Raw genomic sequence first — 17,798 nt, forward strand, 5'->3', positions numbered from 1 at the left:
CAGAGTATCAAAAGTGAAAGTAAAAAACAATTTGCAAATATAAATTATAAATACAAATACAGAAATATAAATACCAGAAATACTGCTTGCTGCTGGTTTACTGGCTACTACTGTTCCTCTCCTTCCCATCCCCTGTCTTCCTGTTACTCCTCCTCCCCCTGAGTGAGGAGTTGTACAGTCTGATGGCCTGAGGGACCAAGGGGTTTTTCAGTCTGTTGGTCCTGCACTTGGGAAGGAGCAGTCTGTGGCTGAAGAGGCTCCTCTGGTTGCTGATGACGGTGTGCAGAGAGTGACTGGAATCGTCCATAATGTCCAGCAGTTTATCCAGTGTTCTTTTCTCTGCCACTGTCACCAGAAAGTCCATGAGACCAGTAGCACTATGTTGTAGCAAGAAAATACTTACAGCTAACTGGGAATTCAGATTGAATTTAATTTTTTACATGTTTTGGCATCCTTTAATTATTAGACCACAATATACATGACAATTTCACATTCATACAGAATATTACCGTGATAACTCTTGTAAAGTCAGTAAAAAAAAGCTGATCATACCATTTTTTTTCCCCCACACAGTGATGTGTTGTTTATAATCTCTTACAGTATTTTCCCCTCACCCTGTGTACTTGTGTGTATCTGTTAATTTTAGACCATATGGAAAGAAGGAACTGCAGTACACCGTCCCAGACACCGTCACCACCTGGTGGACAGACGCTTTCTGTTTGTCAAATAAGGGATTCGGTTTAGCTCCTCGTCACGAGCTGCTCGTCTTCCAGCCATTCTTCATCGATCTCACTCTGCCCTACTCCATCATCCGGGGAGAGGCCTTTGAACTGAAAGCAACCGTCTTCAACTTCCACTCCAGCTGCATCATGGTAATGGAGCGTTCTCCAAGATGTGTTTAGCATCAACACATCATAGTGTTACACCCTTGACATGCAAGGAGATAAAAGTGGAAAACTGGCAAGTTGTCAGATAAATAACTGGGGTGATTATGTGATTTTTCACACTAACTATTTTTAGCACAGGCAATAGGTCAAAACGGGTGGTACTGCAGAGCTAGAAACGTAAAGCTAACACATCTCGATTGCCCCAGTGGGTGATACTAGTCAATAAGCCTTCCTCTTCCATGCAAGTCAATGAGACTTGGGGTACGTGTACGATGACAATTCGAAGTACACATAAAATATCTAATAGATGATGTGACTTATTTTCTGATGTGGCTTTTATAATCTTACATAGATTTCATTGGATGATCAGTCTTAAAGTACACAAAGACATTTTGATAAGTTCCTCAATGGTTATGCTGGCCATATGTGATTACTAGCAATAAAACAAAGAACACCTTTTGAATTAGGTTTGCAATTTAAGCATTTGTTTGCATTATTCATTCATAAATTTTACTTTTGCTTCTTTTCATCAGGTCACTGTAACTCCGGCCGCCTCCACAGATTACACCCTTAATGTCAACCATGGAGACATATATACATTCTGTCTGTGTGGCAATGAACGGAAGACCGTTCGATGGTCTTTGACTGCCACTTCCGTCGGTGAGTACACTGCATACATTACAAGCATGACCCTGTACTCTAGTACTGCATACACTTTTCCGCTATGCAAATGAAACTGAGTTGACCTGACACACAATTTTATTGATTTATTTGTTTTAGGAGCTATAAATGTATCAGTGACTGCTCAGGCTGTGTCATCCCCCTTGAAATGTGGTCATGAGGTTGTGACCGTACCAGAGAGAGGTCACATTGATGTGATCACGCGAAGTCTCATAGTTGAGGTAGGCACCCCAATAACAAGATATCATCCAGTCTAACACCTGATTATTGTTGTAATTTTTTTAAAACAATGTCAGGTTAAATGTTCTCTTGTGGACACTTGAACTGATATTTTTTTTTCCCCACATCCTTTCATCTCAGCCTGAAGGATGTGAGATTATAAAGACCTTCACTTGGCTGCTCCTGGCTAAAGGTCAGTATGGATCAAACCTCCTCAGTATTTATCTGTCGTGGAACTACTGCATCAGTATCTGAAATGGTTGTTTATCTTCAGTAGACAAGTAATAATCCTTGAGTTTCTCTATTTATGCAGTCACTGCTTTTCACAATACTGTCATATTAGGTAAGAGATTAGAAAGAACTTTGCTAATTCCTTGGGAAGACTCCCTCAGGAATATTGAGGTTCTAGCAGCATTGTGTAGCAGCACACAGGGTAAGAAGCACACAGAGTATCAAAAGTAAAAGTAAAAAGAAAAAAAAAATCAACTTGCAAAATGTAAATACCACAAATACTGCTCACTTCTGTCTTAAAAGGGTACTATTCTTCCACTCCTTCCCGTCCTCTTTCTTCCTGTTAGTCCTCCTCCCCCTGAGTGAAGAGTTGTATGATGATTTGACTTGAGGTCTTGTTTACTTATAGTTATAGACAGTTTTTCTTCCCAATGGATTAATTTATTCAGTGCAACACCAAATTAGACATTATTGTAATAATCGAAGAACATCACATTCATTAGAAGCTCTCTGGAATGAAAACCTTTTTTGGGCATCAAACCTATACACAGTGTTCATCTTGGTGCATGGACCAAGATGGCACATTTTTTAATTCCCACTCACGATGAACTGTGGGTCATTATGACGTCCACTGGACTTTATTTTGGGGACTTTCTACAAGCACATTTATTTCACTTTGACAGTTCTTTGTTGTTGGTTTTTTTTTTAACACCTGATTTTTATTATTGTTAGTATGGCCTAAAGTTTGCATGATTTCCCTGTGTTTGCGTGAGTTCTCTCCGGCTGCTCCAGCTTCCCCCCCACATCCAAAGACATGCAGGTTAGGTGAACTGGAAACTTTAAACTGGCCGTAGGAGTGCGAATGTGTTTTTTGTCTATGTGTGGGTCTGCGACAGACTGGCGTCTCGCCCAGGGTGCACAACGCATCACGCCCTATGACCGTTGGGATACACAATAAATTTTGCAGAGTAAAATTTACTCAGTTGGGATAACATTTGGTCCCACTGCAAATAGAGTTAAAAATATACTCTATCACAGTGTAAAATCAACTCTTATTGGAGTAGAAACACTTGATTTGACAAGATGGTCGAGCTAATTTCACTCTATAGTAGAGTGTATTTTACTGTATTTAGACTGGGACCAAATGTTATCCAGGCAGAGTAAATTTTACTCAGCAATATTTACCGTGTAGACTCCAGCCCCCCGTAACCTTAACTGGAGTAAGCAGGTATAGAAAATGGATGGATGGGTAGTACGATCTAAGCAGTTGTTCACCCCTCTAAGTCTGGTCTGCTTGAGGTTTCTTCCTCAAAAATGACAGAGGGAGTTTTTCCGTACCATTGGTGTCGATGTCCTTTCTAAGGGGGATTACTAAGGTTAGGCTTGACCTGTGTGAAGCGCCTTGAGTGACTTATTTTGTGATTTGGCGCAAGATAAATATACTGAATTGAATCTGTGTTATTGTGAATCAGGATCAATTGATGATAATGTTGAATATTGATAGGAATAATGATGTGCATAACTTTTTTTTTCTCTGTACCTAGCTGAGGGTGTGACAGAGGAACTGGAAATAAGCCTCCCAACCAATATGATCCAAGGATCTGGAACGACAATAGTATCTGTTGTGGGTAAGTAATAAATTCATTTTAACTTTTGAAAAAGCAAACTCTAGTAGGTTGAAAATTCTGCCTACACTGAAAAAGGGAAACACTGAATCAACTTACAAACTGATCTAATTTGCAAGACCCAAATGTAGTATTTTTTTCTCAAAGTATATTGCAGAATGGCACTTATGCAAAAGCAGTGGCATTTAGGGATGTGAATCGTTCAACAACTCACGATTCAATTCGATTCTGATTCTTGGGGTGACGATTCGATTCAGAATCGATTTTCGATTCAAAGAGCTCTGAGAAATAGTTATATTACTTAAAAAATGTTTATGTTTAAGAAAATGCAGCTTTACAAGGTTAATCAAGTGATTCTAGATGTAAATTTACTTATCTGCTTTGCTCGTTCAGAGTTGGCTGGCAGTTTAGCGAAGCGCTGGTCAGTAGTCGGCAGAGACCGCTGTTCCCCTCTTTTAGCTTTGGGTGATGGCGTCGCATGTGGGCTTGCGGATTTGAAGTGTTTCCGAAGTACTTGACTTTCATTTTGCAGATTTTGCACACTGCGTAAGTCATGTCAAGCTCCTTACGCAGCAAATAATAAAATCCAAAATGCGCCCAAACATTTGCCTTCAGCAAAGACGGTGCTGGCTGAATTAGCTTTTCGTCCGCCATGCTAAGCTACAGCCACTGAACTCTGCAGCTCACGAGTGTTTGAAGCACGCTGGACCACCCCCCACCACCACCCCTCGCGGGGACGCTGTAGTACGGAAGCCGTTGCCTGACAAACAGTACACGCAGCGAGTAAGCAAGAAAATGTTTAAAAAAATGCTTTTAAAAAATCAATTCTTGGACATTTTGGATCGATTCAGAATCATAGTAAATAAGAATCGCGATTCGGACGTGAATCGATTTTTTCCGACACCCCTAGTGGCATTATGATAGGATAAAATGCAAATGGAAATTAATATTTGGAACAAACTTTCACTCAATTTATCAAGACAAATTCTTTGATCAAAATTATGTGCCTGCACAGTAAGTTTTGCTCAGTAAAAGTTACTCTGCTGGTCCCAGTCTAAATAGAGTTAAATATACTCTGCCACAGGGCTAAATCAACTCAACACAGTGTAAAATCAACTCTTATTGGAGTAGAAACACTTGCATTGACTAGATGGTGCCGCCGACCGAACAGCCCTCCCTAAAAACCGGTCCACCCTGCCTTCACTGCGCATGTGTCATCAGCCGCGGTTCACCATTTATCACCTCGTTTCTGCTTAAGACTACACTCCAGTCATCATCTATCTCAGCGACAGATATGTGATGCTTTTGTACAACAATAATTTTCACAAATTCAGCATCATTTCATCATAAAAGATGGTGGAAGCGATCACAGCGCCGCAGCCACACAGGCTGCTAGCAAAGCATCACCAATTGTCTCCTCATTTCTGCTTAAAACTGATTTGTTTTTGCTTAAAACTGACTTTAGAATGATTTAGGAGGTTTTACCTTTATCATCTGATGCAGGGCTGGACTGGGGAAATTTTTCAGGCCGGGCATTTTTAACCAAGACCAGGCCACCACCAGGTATCGAAGGGGAAAAAAATTAAGCCTGCTGTGACAGTTTTTTTTTTGGTCCCTTAACCGATCAATGTGCACCAGGAGACACATACATTTTAACCCCTTAACGCCCGAATTTATATAGCTGTATATAAAAAATGTTTTGTGTGTGTTTTTGCCTTTAAGTAGATGGTAAATAATGTTGAGATTATTAATTTCACTTTTGCACAAAAACTAGATAGTAATATTGGGTATTCTGGTAATGACTATGTTATAATGTTATAATAATAATGATGGTATGTTGCAAATTTGCGACAACAGGCATACAGGTCAATTTGGTAAGTTGCATATTTGAGTCAGAGATTGTAGCATATATGCGACGATGGGCGTTAAGGGGTTAACACTATAAGAAGCATTATGAAAAGTTCTCCCGAAATACAGTTATCAGAGGCTTATCAAAAGTACGATCTATTGACAGTAGGTCACATTAGTTTTTAGACATAATAAGCCGTTATTTCATTCAGCCTTGTTACTTAAATTTAGAAATAGAAATTATATAAAAACATTTGTTATAGAAATACTGTAGGCCAGAGGTAGGCAACCTGTTCCAGAAAGAGCCATGAGGGTGCAGGTTTTCTTTGCAGCCACTGACTCCACCAGGTGATTTCACTGATTAACTGATTCCATCTGCTCAAAGTGATATTAATCAGTAAAATCACCTGGTGGAGTCAGCGGCTGCAAAGAAAACCTGCACCCTCATGGCTCTTTCTGGAACAGGTTGCCTACCCCTGCTGTAGGCTATACTATAAATAATATATCATTACTTGTGTGATACAATTCATCATATAAAGCAAGAAATGACTGGATGACTGGACCAATGACTGGATACAAAGGTTGAACTTTTGAAACTGCAATACACAAAAAGGCCACAAGATGGAGACAGTTGTCTACCTCACTACAAGCTACAAGTAACATCAAGGATTTCTTTTATTACCAGTTTGTGTTGCTAATCAACTTAGAGAATGATTCTCAATTTAAAGTAAAATGTTGGGTATGTGAAATTATGCCAGGACTTGGGAAAATACATTTTAGACAGGGACGCCGTTGTACCATGCCACCGCACCGCAGACTGTGCAAATCAGCATACTTCGTATAACCGACGCACAACCGTCACACAAATAGAATAAAGAAACAACCTGGCGGCGACAGCATGGTAGCTAGCCATGCACACCATTTGCACGTTACATTGCTAGGCTAGGTTACGTGACTGGCAGAGTTAGCACGAACGAAAATACTATCCAACCTTAATTCATATCTGAGTGACCCAGTTAGACAGCACTTTACTTCAGACCAGAAGATCAGAATGTCTCTCTCACACACAGATGTCTGATTTATGAACAAGTTAGGTTGCTGTTCATCAATTAATAGCTGAAGTTAACCTTCACTTACTGTCATGGCCGTAGTGGTCCCCGCCTCACTTTATAGTCATCCTTTCTTGACTTCAATGAAAATATATACTTGTTTTATAAAAAGTAAAATAAAGACCTCTTTCTTGACCTCATATTTAACTGTTGACAGCACTGTAACAGTAAAACTTGTAATTTCGAACCTACATTGTTAATAAATGTAACTATTAAATTGTAATATTTTTCTAACATTTAAATTTTCTCTAAACATTTTACTTGTCGAAATTATTATTATTTTAAGTAGTATTAGTAGTTGTAGTAAAAAAGGCTTCAAAACTGGACCTTTAATCTGGAGATGTTGTGAGGGGGGGGGGCATCCTTGCCCCACGCCCCCATTCCATCTGGATTTGCCCCTGCTTTGGCGTTTGAGCACAAAGAGTGGATAACATTTATGCAGAAAACATGACCAGGTTTACAGGTCAGAAAGTTTTATTGCGTTTTCACATACATCATGTGGTCCTCAGAAAGAGAGTTTAGGTGCATTTTTGAGTGGAAAATAGTGTTAGTTGTTGACACGTCGCGGTGGATCAGCTGTTTTAACGAGCAGATACGGAGCGGCTCAGCTCAGCTCTAAATAAAGGAGGAAAAAAAGCATAAAAATGTCTTTGTAAAGCTCAGTACATGTGTGCTGTTATCACCGCGCTTTAAGAGGTGAGGACGAGTCGTAGCTGCTACAAAAAAAAAAAAACGCAGGCCAGTAGGCCATCAGGCCAGCGGGCAAATGCCCGGTGTGCAATACTATCAGTCCAGCGGTGATCTGATGGTTAATAATCCCATTAATCCATTTGATTGTTTTGGGTGAAGAGAGTCCATCTCACAGGGGCTGCTGTGATCGTAAATGATGCATGCGCAGTGGAGACAGGGCGGGCCAATTTTTAGGGGTGGACTGTTCAGACTGCGACAACGGTAGAGCTGCTTTCACTCTATAATAGTGTGTATTTTACTCTATTTAGACTGGGACCAAATGTCATCTCAGAAGAGGATATTTTACTCAGCAAAATTTACTGTGTGGTCTCACTGACTGTGTTTGTCTTCTGCAGGAGACATCATGGGCCGGACCATCAAGAACTTGGAGAAGCTGCTGCAGCTGCCATCTGGATGTGGGGAGCAGAATATTGCGACGCTGGCCCCCGATGTCTTCATCCTTAAATACCTGACATCCACAAATCAGCTAACTCTACCCATCAAAGAAAGGGCTCTCAAATTCCTGATAACGGGTGAGTCTCCAATAGTCTCATTCTAGTAAAATCAAGAAACCCCAGCAACATTAAGCTGTAACAAAAGCATTGGATTGCTATCAAACTGTGATAAATTTCACTTTGGGACTATTATCTTTTACAGCTAACTCTATCTCAGAACATAGTCTCATTTACGAGGTCTATTAGAAAAGTATCCGACCTTATTATTTTTTTCAAAAACCATATGGATTTGAATCACGTGTGATTACATCAGACACGCTTGAACCCTCGTGGGCATGCAAGAGTTTTTTCACGCCTGTCGGTTACGTCATTCGCCTGTGGGCAGTCTTTGAGTGAGGAGTCGCCCACCCTCTCGTCGTTTGTTTCATTGTTTAGGAATGGCTCAGAGACTGCTGCTTTGTTTGATAAAAATTTTTTCAAAACTGTAAGGCACAACTGAGTGGACACCATTCGATAAATTCAGCTGGTTTTCGATAAAAATTTTAACGGCTGATGAGAGATTTTGTTCTGGTAGTGTCGCCGTAAGGACGGCCCACGGCGCCTGACGGCGATCTGCGCTTCGAGGTGGCAGCGTCTCACCGTTTCAAGTTGAAAACTTCCACATTTCAGGCTCTGTTGACCCAGGAAGTCGTCAGAGAACAGAGAACTTTCAGAAGAAGTCGGCATGAGTTTATTCGGACATTCCATTGTTAACGGACATTTTGTAATGAAAGAACGTGCGGGCAGAGTCGCATGTCGGGCTGGACCCGACCCGGGGGGGTCGCGACAGGAAAAACACCTCCGTTGGAAACCTTAACGGACAAGTTGGAACATGCCCAAGCTGTTAATTTCTCAGTTACTCACTTGTTGAAAGCCATCAAAAGCCGCCTGAATTTTACAAATGGTTTTCAACACGGAGGTGTTTTTCCTGTCGCGGCGCACACAGATTCGCCGAGTCGTTTCCGTGACGACTCGGCGAATTTGCGCGCACGTCTTTCATTAAAAAATGTCCTTAAACAGTGGAATGTCCGCATAAAGTCCTCATGCCGGCCTCTTCTGAATCTTCTCTGTTCTCTCACGACGTCCTGGGTGAATTAAGCCTTAAATTAGGATGTTTTCAGCTCGAAACAGGCCGACGACGGCGCCTGCAGGACGTCCCGCTCTGTGGGAAGTCCTTACACTGACAGAAACACCCCATAATCTCTCATCAGCCGTTAAACTTTTCACCGAAAACCAGCTTAATTTCTCGAATAGTATCCACTCGGATATTCCTCACAGGTCCAGAAAAAATTTTGATAAAGCAACGCGCGCCGTCTGGAGCAGCGTGTGAAACAAAGGAATTCAGCCGAGAGGGCGGGACCACATCTCACTCAAGGCCTGCCTACAGGGAAATGACGTAACCGACACGCGTGAAAAAACGCACGCATGCGCACGAGGGTTCAAGCATGATTGGTGGAATCGCACGTCATTCAAATCCATATAGTTAAAAAAAAATAAAAGGGTCGGTTTATTGTCTAATAGACCTCGTACACTGTAAAACCTGACAAGCTGAAGATCCCGAATACCCCAAATTAATAAATAATTGAAGAAATTATTTTAATGATGTAAAATAAACTTGGGTTCTTAAGCATTAGTAATATTACACCTACCTTGCAAAGCTTAATATTTTAAAAGTACATTGTACTTGCTCATTTATAATAGCCCGTCAACTAATATGCAATGTTAAATCTGATCAGATTGGGACTGTGGTCCTTACAGGCAGTGAAAACCCTGACTGCTTTTGTATGGAAAAGTGCAAAACACTTCAAATTACTGGGCTACTATGGTATTACACTCATTTCCGTTAATTTAAACCAAGTTATTTTTCATGAATAAAAATAGATTTAAATAAGTAAGAAGTGTCTTTTTTGCACAGGCTACCAGAGGCAGTTGAACTACAAGCATCAAGATGGTTCTTTCAGTGCGTTTGGAACAGGAGAGGGGAACACTTGGTGAGAACATTACTCAGTCACATCTGCATAGGCTCATCAGTGATACGGGACCTCATCTTTCACCGGGAGCAAAGCGCAGCGTACTGCTTGTATCATTGCAAGCTTCCATGCAATCCAGTTGCCATTTTTAAAACTTAGCACCTACATTCTCTCAATATCTTGTGCACTTGCACTTATTTGGGCACGCTAGTCTAAAGATGAGCTATTGTCAGGTACAGAATTGACAGTCATGTTGCCAGAGAGCATTTGTGCCACAGACCAGCAAAGACCTGGTCTTGAGTCCAGCGCTGCCTATTGCTTATACTGAAATGGTAAATAGACTGCATTTATATAGCACTTTTCCATCTGCGTCAGACGCTCAAAGCGCTTTACAATAATGCCTCACATTCAAGCCGATGTCAGGGTGCTGCCATACAAGGCGCTCACTACACACCCGGAGCAACTAGGGGTTAAGGACCTTGCTCAGGGGCCCTTAGTGATTTTCTGGTCAGGCTGGAATTTAAAGCAAGGAGCCTCTGGTCTCAAGCCCAACGCTTAACCACTAGACCATCACCTTTCCTGAAAGGGCGCAATAGTCTAGAAACCCTCATATCACAGGACCATGAAACCAGATACAAAACAAGATCAAAATAAAAGTAGTCACAAATGGAAAATAACTATTGTATTTTTCAGAGTATAAGTTGGATCAGAGTATGTTTCATCTTTCAAAGAATGCCCCTTGAAGAGAAAAAACAAAACAAAACCCATATTAGTCATTTCCCAAGAGTATATGACACACCTTATTTCTGTATAATGAACTTTAATTTTGGATTTTTGTGCATTGTAGTAGTCTACTTTTATTATTGGCATCTATTCGTATATTATTGTTTCTTTTGTTTAGTGCTTTGATTTCAGAGAAAGCCCCATTTAAAGAGTTATCATCATTATGAACAATACTTTAGTGATTTTTACCCAGTGGCCAAAATATGGCGAAGAGTTTGCGTCTGTCTGTCTGCGCTCAGCATAACTCCGGTCCTATTATTGCCAGGGTCTTCAAATTCATAGGGAGCATTCTTGGCACACAGACCTTAGACAAGTTCAAACATGGCTAACCTTGACTGAATATGACTAAAGGTCACATTCTTTCTACATACTCTTTCATTAATTACATGCTCTTACGGCCGATGGAATTTTAGCATTACATTTTCTCTTTCAGTATATAAGTCACACCTGAGTATAGGTGGCAGAACCTCCCAAACTCGTAAAATAAAATAATTAATTAAAAAACAACCTGCGATTTATACGGGATGCAGTAATAATTCTGGGTGGTACCACATTCTGACAGTTTTAAGTCCTTCCTGTAATGAGTGAACAAAAGCGGTGAAACAGCTTTCATAGGATCTTCCAGACTTTAAATAGCAGTCCAATCCCATTTAAAATTGTTCTCAGTTAACTTGTAAAAAACAGTTAGATAGTTCAAAAACAATCCAATCCCAAACTGTTTGTGTACAGTATGCTGTCTGTTTTCCTCAGTCCAGTGAAATATAGTGAGATAAATTTGTCATGCTCTTCATCCAACAGTTGTACTTCGGCTAGAAACGTCCCAGCGAATACTGCAAATGCCTGGCTTAGTGGATTTGTTTTTTTTTGTGTTAGAAGAATGACAAGCTCATAAAACAAACCCCGCCATGTACGTTTTTAAACTAAGCGCCATGGACATGTCAAGGTGGTTGCAGTGTGCAATGGTGCAAAACGTACGGAACCAAAATTTGCACAGTAAATAGAACAAAATGCCAAATGGGAATGATCCATATCACGTGACATTCAAACCACCAATCAAATGACAAGGATCCATTTACATAGGCCTTATGTAAAACTTAATGACACATTTGGTTGTGTTTATTTTGTATACTGTGAGATGATATGCCGCTGTCTCTTGTTGGTGTAGGCATACGTAACTTTGCTTTCTTCACCCTCAGGCTCACTGCTTTCGTGCTGAAAACGTTCTTCAGCGCAAAAGACTTCATATTCATTGACCCAGATGTGATTAAATTGGCCAGAATTTGGCTGGAGGGCAAACAGAAAGAAAATGGATGCTTCAAAATGGTGGGAAGGCTGTTCAACAACAAAATGAAGGTAAGTTGAGAGGTCTGTTTTTGTTTGTTTCTAATGATTGAGAGTTTACAGTGCAGATGTTCACAGGTATGTATCAAAACAAATTGCAGAAAGGCATGTACTGCTGCAGCACTCAGTCTCGAGTAGCAGTATGCCTGTGTAATCTATGGTAAATAGACTGCATTTATATAGCGCTTTTCCATCTGCATCAGATACTCAAAGCGCTTTACAAGTATGCCTCACATTCACCCATTTACACAGACACACGCACACCGATGTCAGGGTGCTGCCATGCAAGACGCTCACTACACACTGGGAGCAACCTGGGAATTAAGGAGTTTGCCCAAGAGCCCTGAATTTTTCGGTCAGGCTGGAATGTGAACCGAAGATCGTCTGGTCTGAAGCCCAACGCTTAACCACTAGACCATCACCTCCCCGTGGAATGGTATTTAATGCCATGCTTGATAATGTAGTAAAAATACATATATGTTACTTTGTCTTCACAGGGTGGTGTGGATGATGAAGTTACTCTCACCGCTTATATTACTGCTGGATTACTGAAGATGGATGTGTCCGTCAATGTGAGTCCAGTCTTTGCAGTACAATTTTTTTTAAATGTTAATTGTCTCAAAATTACAGAGTGAAATGGTCACTGCATGAGATACATAAAAAAAGACAGAAATTGCACATTCATGAAGGCAATATGCACTATTTTGCACATTTGATAGATGCTATCCTCATTGTACATCCTCAATGCATTCTAAGTAAGTCAGCATACAGGTGTATTTATGAGTCCAATGGTGCAAACTTTTAGTAAATCTTTGTTTTTGAATTGTGAGTACACGGCTTTATTTAGTGCATGTCTGCAGGTGTTGCCTAGTAACAATTGAATTTATTAGACACCCATGCAACAAAAATTCACTCATATACAACAAAACTCAAAGTAGTAAAAAAAAACCCAAAATCAGACCAGAAGTGTCTCGAATAGTTTCAAATTGAAATTGCGAATTGCATGTTGGTTGCTCAACTCCTTTTTCACTTTTCTGTTGAACTACAAGTATGTGCTCAATGAAAACTGAATCATAGATATCAAAGTGATTATAATCTCCCTTAGTACAACCTCAATTCCAATGAAGTTGGGATGCTGTGTGAAATAGAAATAAAAACAGGATACAATGATTTGCAAATCCTCTTCAACTGATATTCAATTGAATACACCACAAAGACGATATTTAATATTCAAACAGATAAACTATTGTTTTAGTGCAAATATTAGCTCATTTTGAAATGGATGCCTGCAACACATTTCAAAAAAGTTGTGACGGGGCAACAAAAGACTAGGAAAGTTGATGAATGCTCAAAGAACACCTGTTTGGAAACAGGTAAGTGTCATGATTGGGTATAAAAGGACCATCCCCAAAAGGCTCAGCCATTCACAAGCAAAGATGGGGCAAGGATCACCACTTTGTGAACAACTGTGTGAAAAAATAGTCCAACAGTTTAAGAACAATGTTTCTCAACATTCAATTGCAAGGAATTTAGGGATTCCATCATCTACAGTCCACAATATAATCAGAAGATTCAGAGAATCTGGAGAATTTTCTACACGTAAGCGGCAAGGCCGAAAACCAACATTGAATGCCTGTGACCTTCGATCCCTCAGGCGGCACTGCATTGAAAACTGATATCATTGTGTAAAGGATCTTACCGTGTGGGCTCAGGAACACAGTTCGTCACTACATCTAAAAGTGCAAGTTAAAACTCTACCATGCAAAGTGAAAGCCATACATCAACAACATCCAGAAATGCTGGCGCCTTCTCTGGGCCCAAGCTTATTTGAAATGGACAGACGCAAAGTGGAAAAGTGTGCTGTGGTCCGATGAGTCCACATTTCAAATTGTTTTTGGAAATCATGGACGTCGTGTCCTCCGGACAAAAGAGGAAAAAGGCCATCCAGATTGTTACCAGCGCAAAGTTCGAAAGCCAGCATCTGTGATGGTATGGGGGTGTGTTAGTGCCCATGGGCAACTTGCACATCTGTGATGGCACCATCAATGCTGAAAGATACATCCAGGTTTTGGAGCAACACATGCTGCCATCCAATCAATGCCTTTTTCATCAATGTCCCTGCTTATTTCAGCAAGACAATGCCAAGCCACATTCTGCACGAGTTTCAACAGTGTGGCTTCGTAGTAAAAGACTGCAGGTACTAGACTGGCCTGCCTGCAGTCCAGACCTGTCGCCCATTGAAAATGTGTGACGCATTATGAAACGCAAAATACGAAAACCCCGGACTGTTGAACAACTGAAGTCGTACATCAAGCAAGAATGAGAAAGAATTCCACCAACAAAGCTTCAACAATTAGTGTCCTCAGTTTCAAAATGCTTATTGAGTGTTGTTAGAAGGAAAGGTGATGTAACACAGTGGTATTTTTACCACTGTCCAAGCTTTTTGAAACGTGTTGCAGGCAGCTACAATTTGCCAGAAGGTACATCTGTCAGAAACCGTCTCAGGGCATGCAGATGAGCTTATCTGCATGCTCGTCGTCCTCATCGGGGTCTCGACCTGACTCCAGTTCGTCGTCATAACTGACTTGAGTGGGCAAATGCTCACATTCGCTGGCGTTTGGCACGTTAGAGAGGTGTTCTCTTCACGGATGAATCCCAGTTCACACTGTTCAGGGCAGATGGCAGACAGCGTGTGTGGCGTTGTGTGGGTGAGCGGTTTTCTGATGTCAATGTTGTGGATCGAGTGGCCCATGGTGGCGGTGGGGTTATGGTATGGGCAGGCGTCTGTTATGGACGAAGAACACAGGTGCATTTTATTGATGGCATTTTGAATGCACAGAGATACCGTGCCGTGACGAGATCCTGAGGCCCATTGTTGTGCCATACATCCAAGAACATCACCTCATGTTGCAGCAGGATAATGCACGTTGCAAGGATCTGTACACAATTCTTGGAAGCTGAAAATGTCCCAGTTCTTGCATGGCCGGCATACTCACCGGACATGTCACCCATTGAGCATGTTTGGGATGCTCTGGACCGGCGTATACGACAGCGTGTACCAGTTCCTGCCAATATCCAGCAACTTCGCACAGCCATTGAAGAGGAGTGGACCAACATTCCACAGGCCACAATTGACAACCTGATCAACTCTATGCGAAGGAGATGTGTTGCACTGCATGAGGCAAATGGTGGTCACACCAGATACTGACTGGTATCCCCACCCCCAATAAAACAAAACTGCACCTTTCAGAGTGGCCTTTTAGTGTGGACAGTCTAAGGCACACCTGTGCACTAATCATGGTGTGTAATCAGCATCTTGATATGGCACACCTGTGAGGTGGGATGGATTATCTCAGCAAAGGAGAAGTGCTCACTGTCACAGATTTAGACTGGTTTGTGAACAATATTTGAGGGAAATGGTGATATTGTGTATGTGGAAAAAGTTTTAGATCTTTGAGTTCATCTCATACAAAATGGGAGCAAAACCAAAAGTGTTGCGTTTATATTTTTGTTGAGTGTATTTGAAATGACATAAACCAATTAAAATACGTGAAATAGCAAGGGGCAGAATACTTTTGCAAGGCACTGTACATCATCACCTGGACAGACTTTCACACTGACTAGAGGAAGAATATAATACATCGATTTCTCCCTTTTACCACCTATTCTAACTACATATACTGTACTGTTCAGAATAATAGTAGTGCTATGTGACTAAAAAGATTCATCCAGGTTTTGAGTATATTTCTTATTGTTGCATGGGAAACAAGGTACCAGTAGATTCAGTAGATTCTCACAAATCCAACAAGACCAAGCATTCATGATATGCACACTCTTAAGGCTATGAAATTGGGCTATTAGTAAAAAAAAAAAGGTAGAAAAGGGGGTGTTCACAATAATAGTAGCATCTGCTGTTGACGCTACAAACTCAAAACTATTATGTTCAAACTGCTTTTTTAGCAATCCTGTGAATCACTAAATCAGTTTTTCATGATTTCTTCACATCTGCGAGGCATTAATTTTGTTGGTTTAGAACCAAGATTTTGCTTGTTTACTAATGTGCTTGGGGTCATTGTCTTGTTGAAACACCCATTTCAAGGGCATGTCCTCTTCAGCATAAGGCAACAAGACCTCAAGTATTTTGACATATCCCAACTGATCCATGATACCTGGTATGCGATATACAGGCCCTACACCATAGTAGGAGAAACATGCCCATATCATGATGTTTGCACCACCATGCTTCACTGTCTTCACTGTGAACTGTGGCTTGAATTCAGAGTTTGGGGTTCATCTCACAAACTGTCTGCGGCCCTTGGACCCCTAAAGAACAGTTTTATTCTCATCAGTCCACAAAATATTCCTCCATTTCTCTTTAGGCCAGTTGATGTGTTCTTTGGCAAATTGTAACCTCTTCTGCACGTCTTTTATTTAACAGAGGGACTTTGCGGGGGATTCTTGCAAATAAATTAGCTTCACACAAGCGTCTTCTAACTGTCACAGCACTTACAGGTAACTCCAGACTGTCTTTGATCATCCTGGAGCTGATCAATGGGTGAGCCTTTGCCTTCTGGTTATTGCTCTATCCATTTTGATGGTTGTTTTCCGTTTTCTTCCACATGTCTGTTTTTTTTGTCCATTTTAAAGCATTGGAGATCACTGTAGATGAACAGCCTATACTTTTTGCACCTGCATATAAGTTTTCCCCTCTCCAATCAGCTTTTTAATCAAACTACGCTATTCTTCTGAACAATGTCTTGAACGTCCCATTTTCCTCAGGCTTTCAAAGAGAAAAGGATGTTCAACAGGTGCTTACATAGGGGACACCTGATTCACACCTGTTTGTTCCACAAAATTGACGAACTCACTGACTGAATGCCACATTACTATTATTGTGAACACCCCCTTTTCTACTTTTTTTTTTACTAATAGCCCAACTTCATAGCCTGAAGAGTGTGCATATCATGAATGCTTGGTCTTCTACTGGTACCTTGTTTCCCATGTAATAATAAGAAATATACTCAAAACCTGGATTAATCTTTTTAGTCACGTTGCACTACTATTATTCTGAACACTACTATACACACACACACATTATATATGCCTTTAAAGTACTTTTCTATGATAAAATAACATTTAAATAATTAAAATCTGTTGTCAAACCATAATTTTTTTTTTTTTAATGTTTTAGCATTCTGTGGTGAAGAAAAGCTTGTGTTGCCTCAAGAAATCCATCCATAATTATGAAAACACCTACACTATAGCTATGTTGGCATATGTTTACACCTTGGCAGCAGATTACGAAGTCAGTGAGCACCTCATAGACCACCTGGAACGTATTGCAATTACACAGGGTGAGTCATCCTTCCAAAATAAATCGGTCTTGTGTTATTACAATAGGATAATCTTCATTTTATTTTACCTGTGTGCGTTTTTGGTGTCTTTAGGAGATTACCTCTACTGGTCACCGGGAAAAGTCACATCTACCTCTCTATCTATTGAAATTGCTGCCTATGTACTCCTGACCAAAATCAGCAAATTGCGTCATCCTGAAGACCTCACATATGCTTCCCGTATTGTCAGATGGCTGAAAACCCAGCAGAACCCTTACGGAGGCTTCTCATCCACACAGGTATAACTCAAAACTGCCACAGTCTGGAGGCAAATATTTAGTATTCACTGCTGGACAAAAAAAGGACAATTCAATTCAGTCAAATGTTTTATTTCATTCGCTTTTTCTCCTCAGTGTTTCAGTGGCAATGAGAAGTATGCACATATACCATATTTTCCAGAGTATAAGTTTTTTTTTTTTTTTATGAGTTTGGGAGGTCCTGCAACTTATACTCCGGCAAATACTGCATGGACACTGACACGCAAAAGG

The 17,798-nt window shown here is 40.7% G+C and overlaps 1 protein-coding gene across 1 annotated transcript in view; it reads left to right on the forward strand.

Annotated features, from left to right (window-relative positions):
- The window catches only part of LOC117508903 (alpha-2-macroglobulin-like), a 55,444-nt gene that overhangs the window by 16,363 nt on the left and 21,283 nt on the right, over positions 1–17,798 (forward strand). Inside the window, exons 19-29 of the mRNA XM_034168745.1 lie at positions 647–872; positions 1,421–1,547; positions 1,668–1,789; positions 1,929–1,980; positions 3,563–3,646; positions 7,686–7,862; positions 9,739–9,814; positions 11,773–11,929; positions 12,415–12,489; positions 17,109–17,271; positions 17,365–17,549. Of these exons, the coding sequence (XP_034024636.1) occupies positions 647–872; positions 1,421–1,547; positions 1,668–1,789; positions 1,929–1,980; positions 3,563–3,646; positions 7,686–7,862; positions 9,739–9,814; positions 11,773–11,929; positions 12,415–12,489; positions 17,109–17,271; positions 17,365–17,549 (1,444 nt within the window). The remainder of the gene's footprint in view (positions 1–646; positions 873–1,420; positions 1,548–1,667; positions 1,790–1,928; positions 1,981–3,562; positions 3,647–7,685; positions 7,863–9,738; positions 9,815–11,772; positions 11,930–12,414; positions 12,490–17,108; positions 17,272–17,364; positions 17,550–17,798) is intronic.

The sequence above is a fragment of the Thalassophryne amazonica genome, chromosome 4, assembly GCF_902500255.1.
Source record: "Thalassophryne amazonica chromosome 4, fThaAma1.1, whole genome shotgun sequence".
NCBI classification, from domain to species: domain Eukaryota; kingdom Metazoa; phylum Chordata; class Actinopteri; order Batrachoidiformes; family Batrachoididae; genus Thalassophryne; species Thalassophryne amazonica.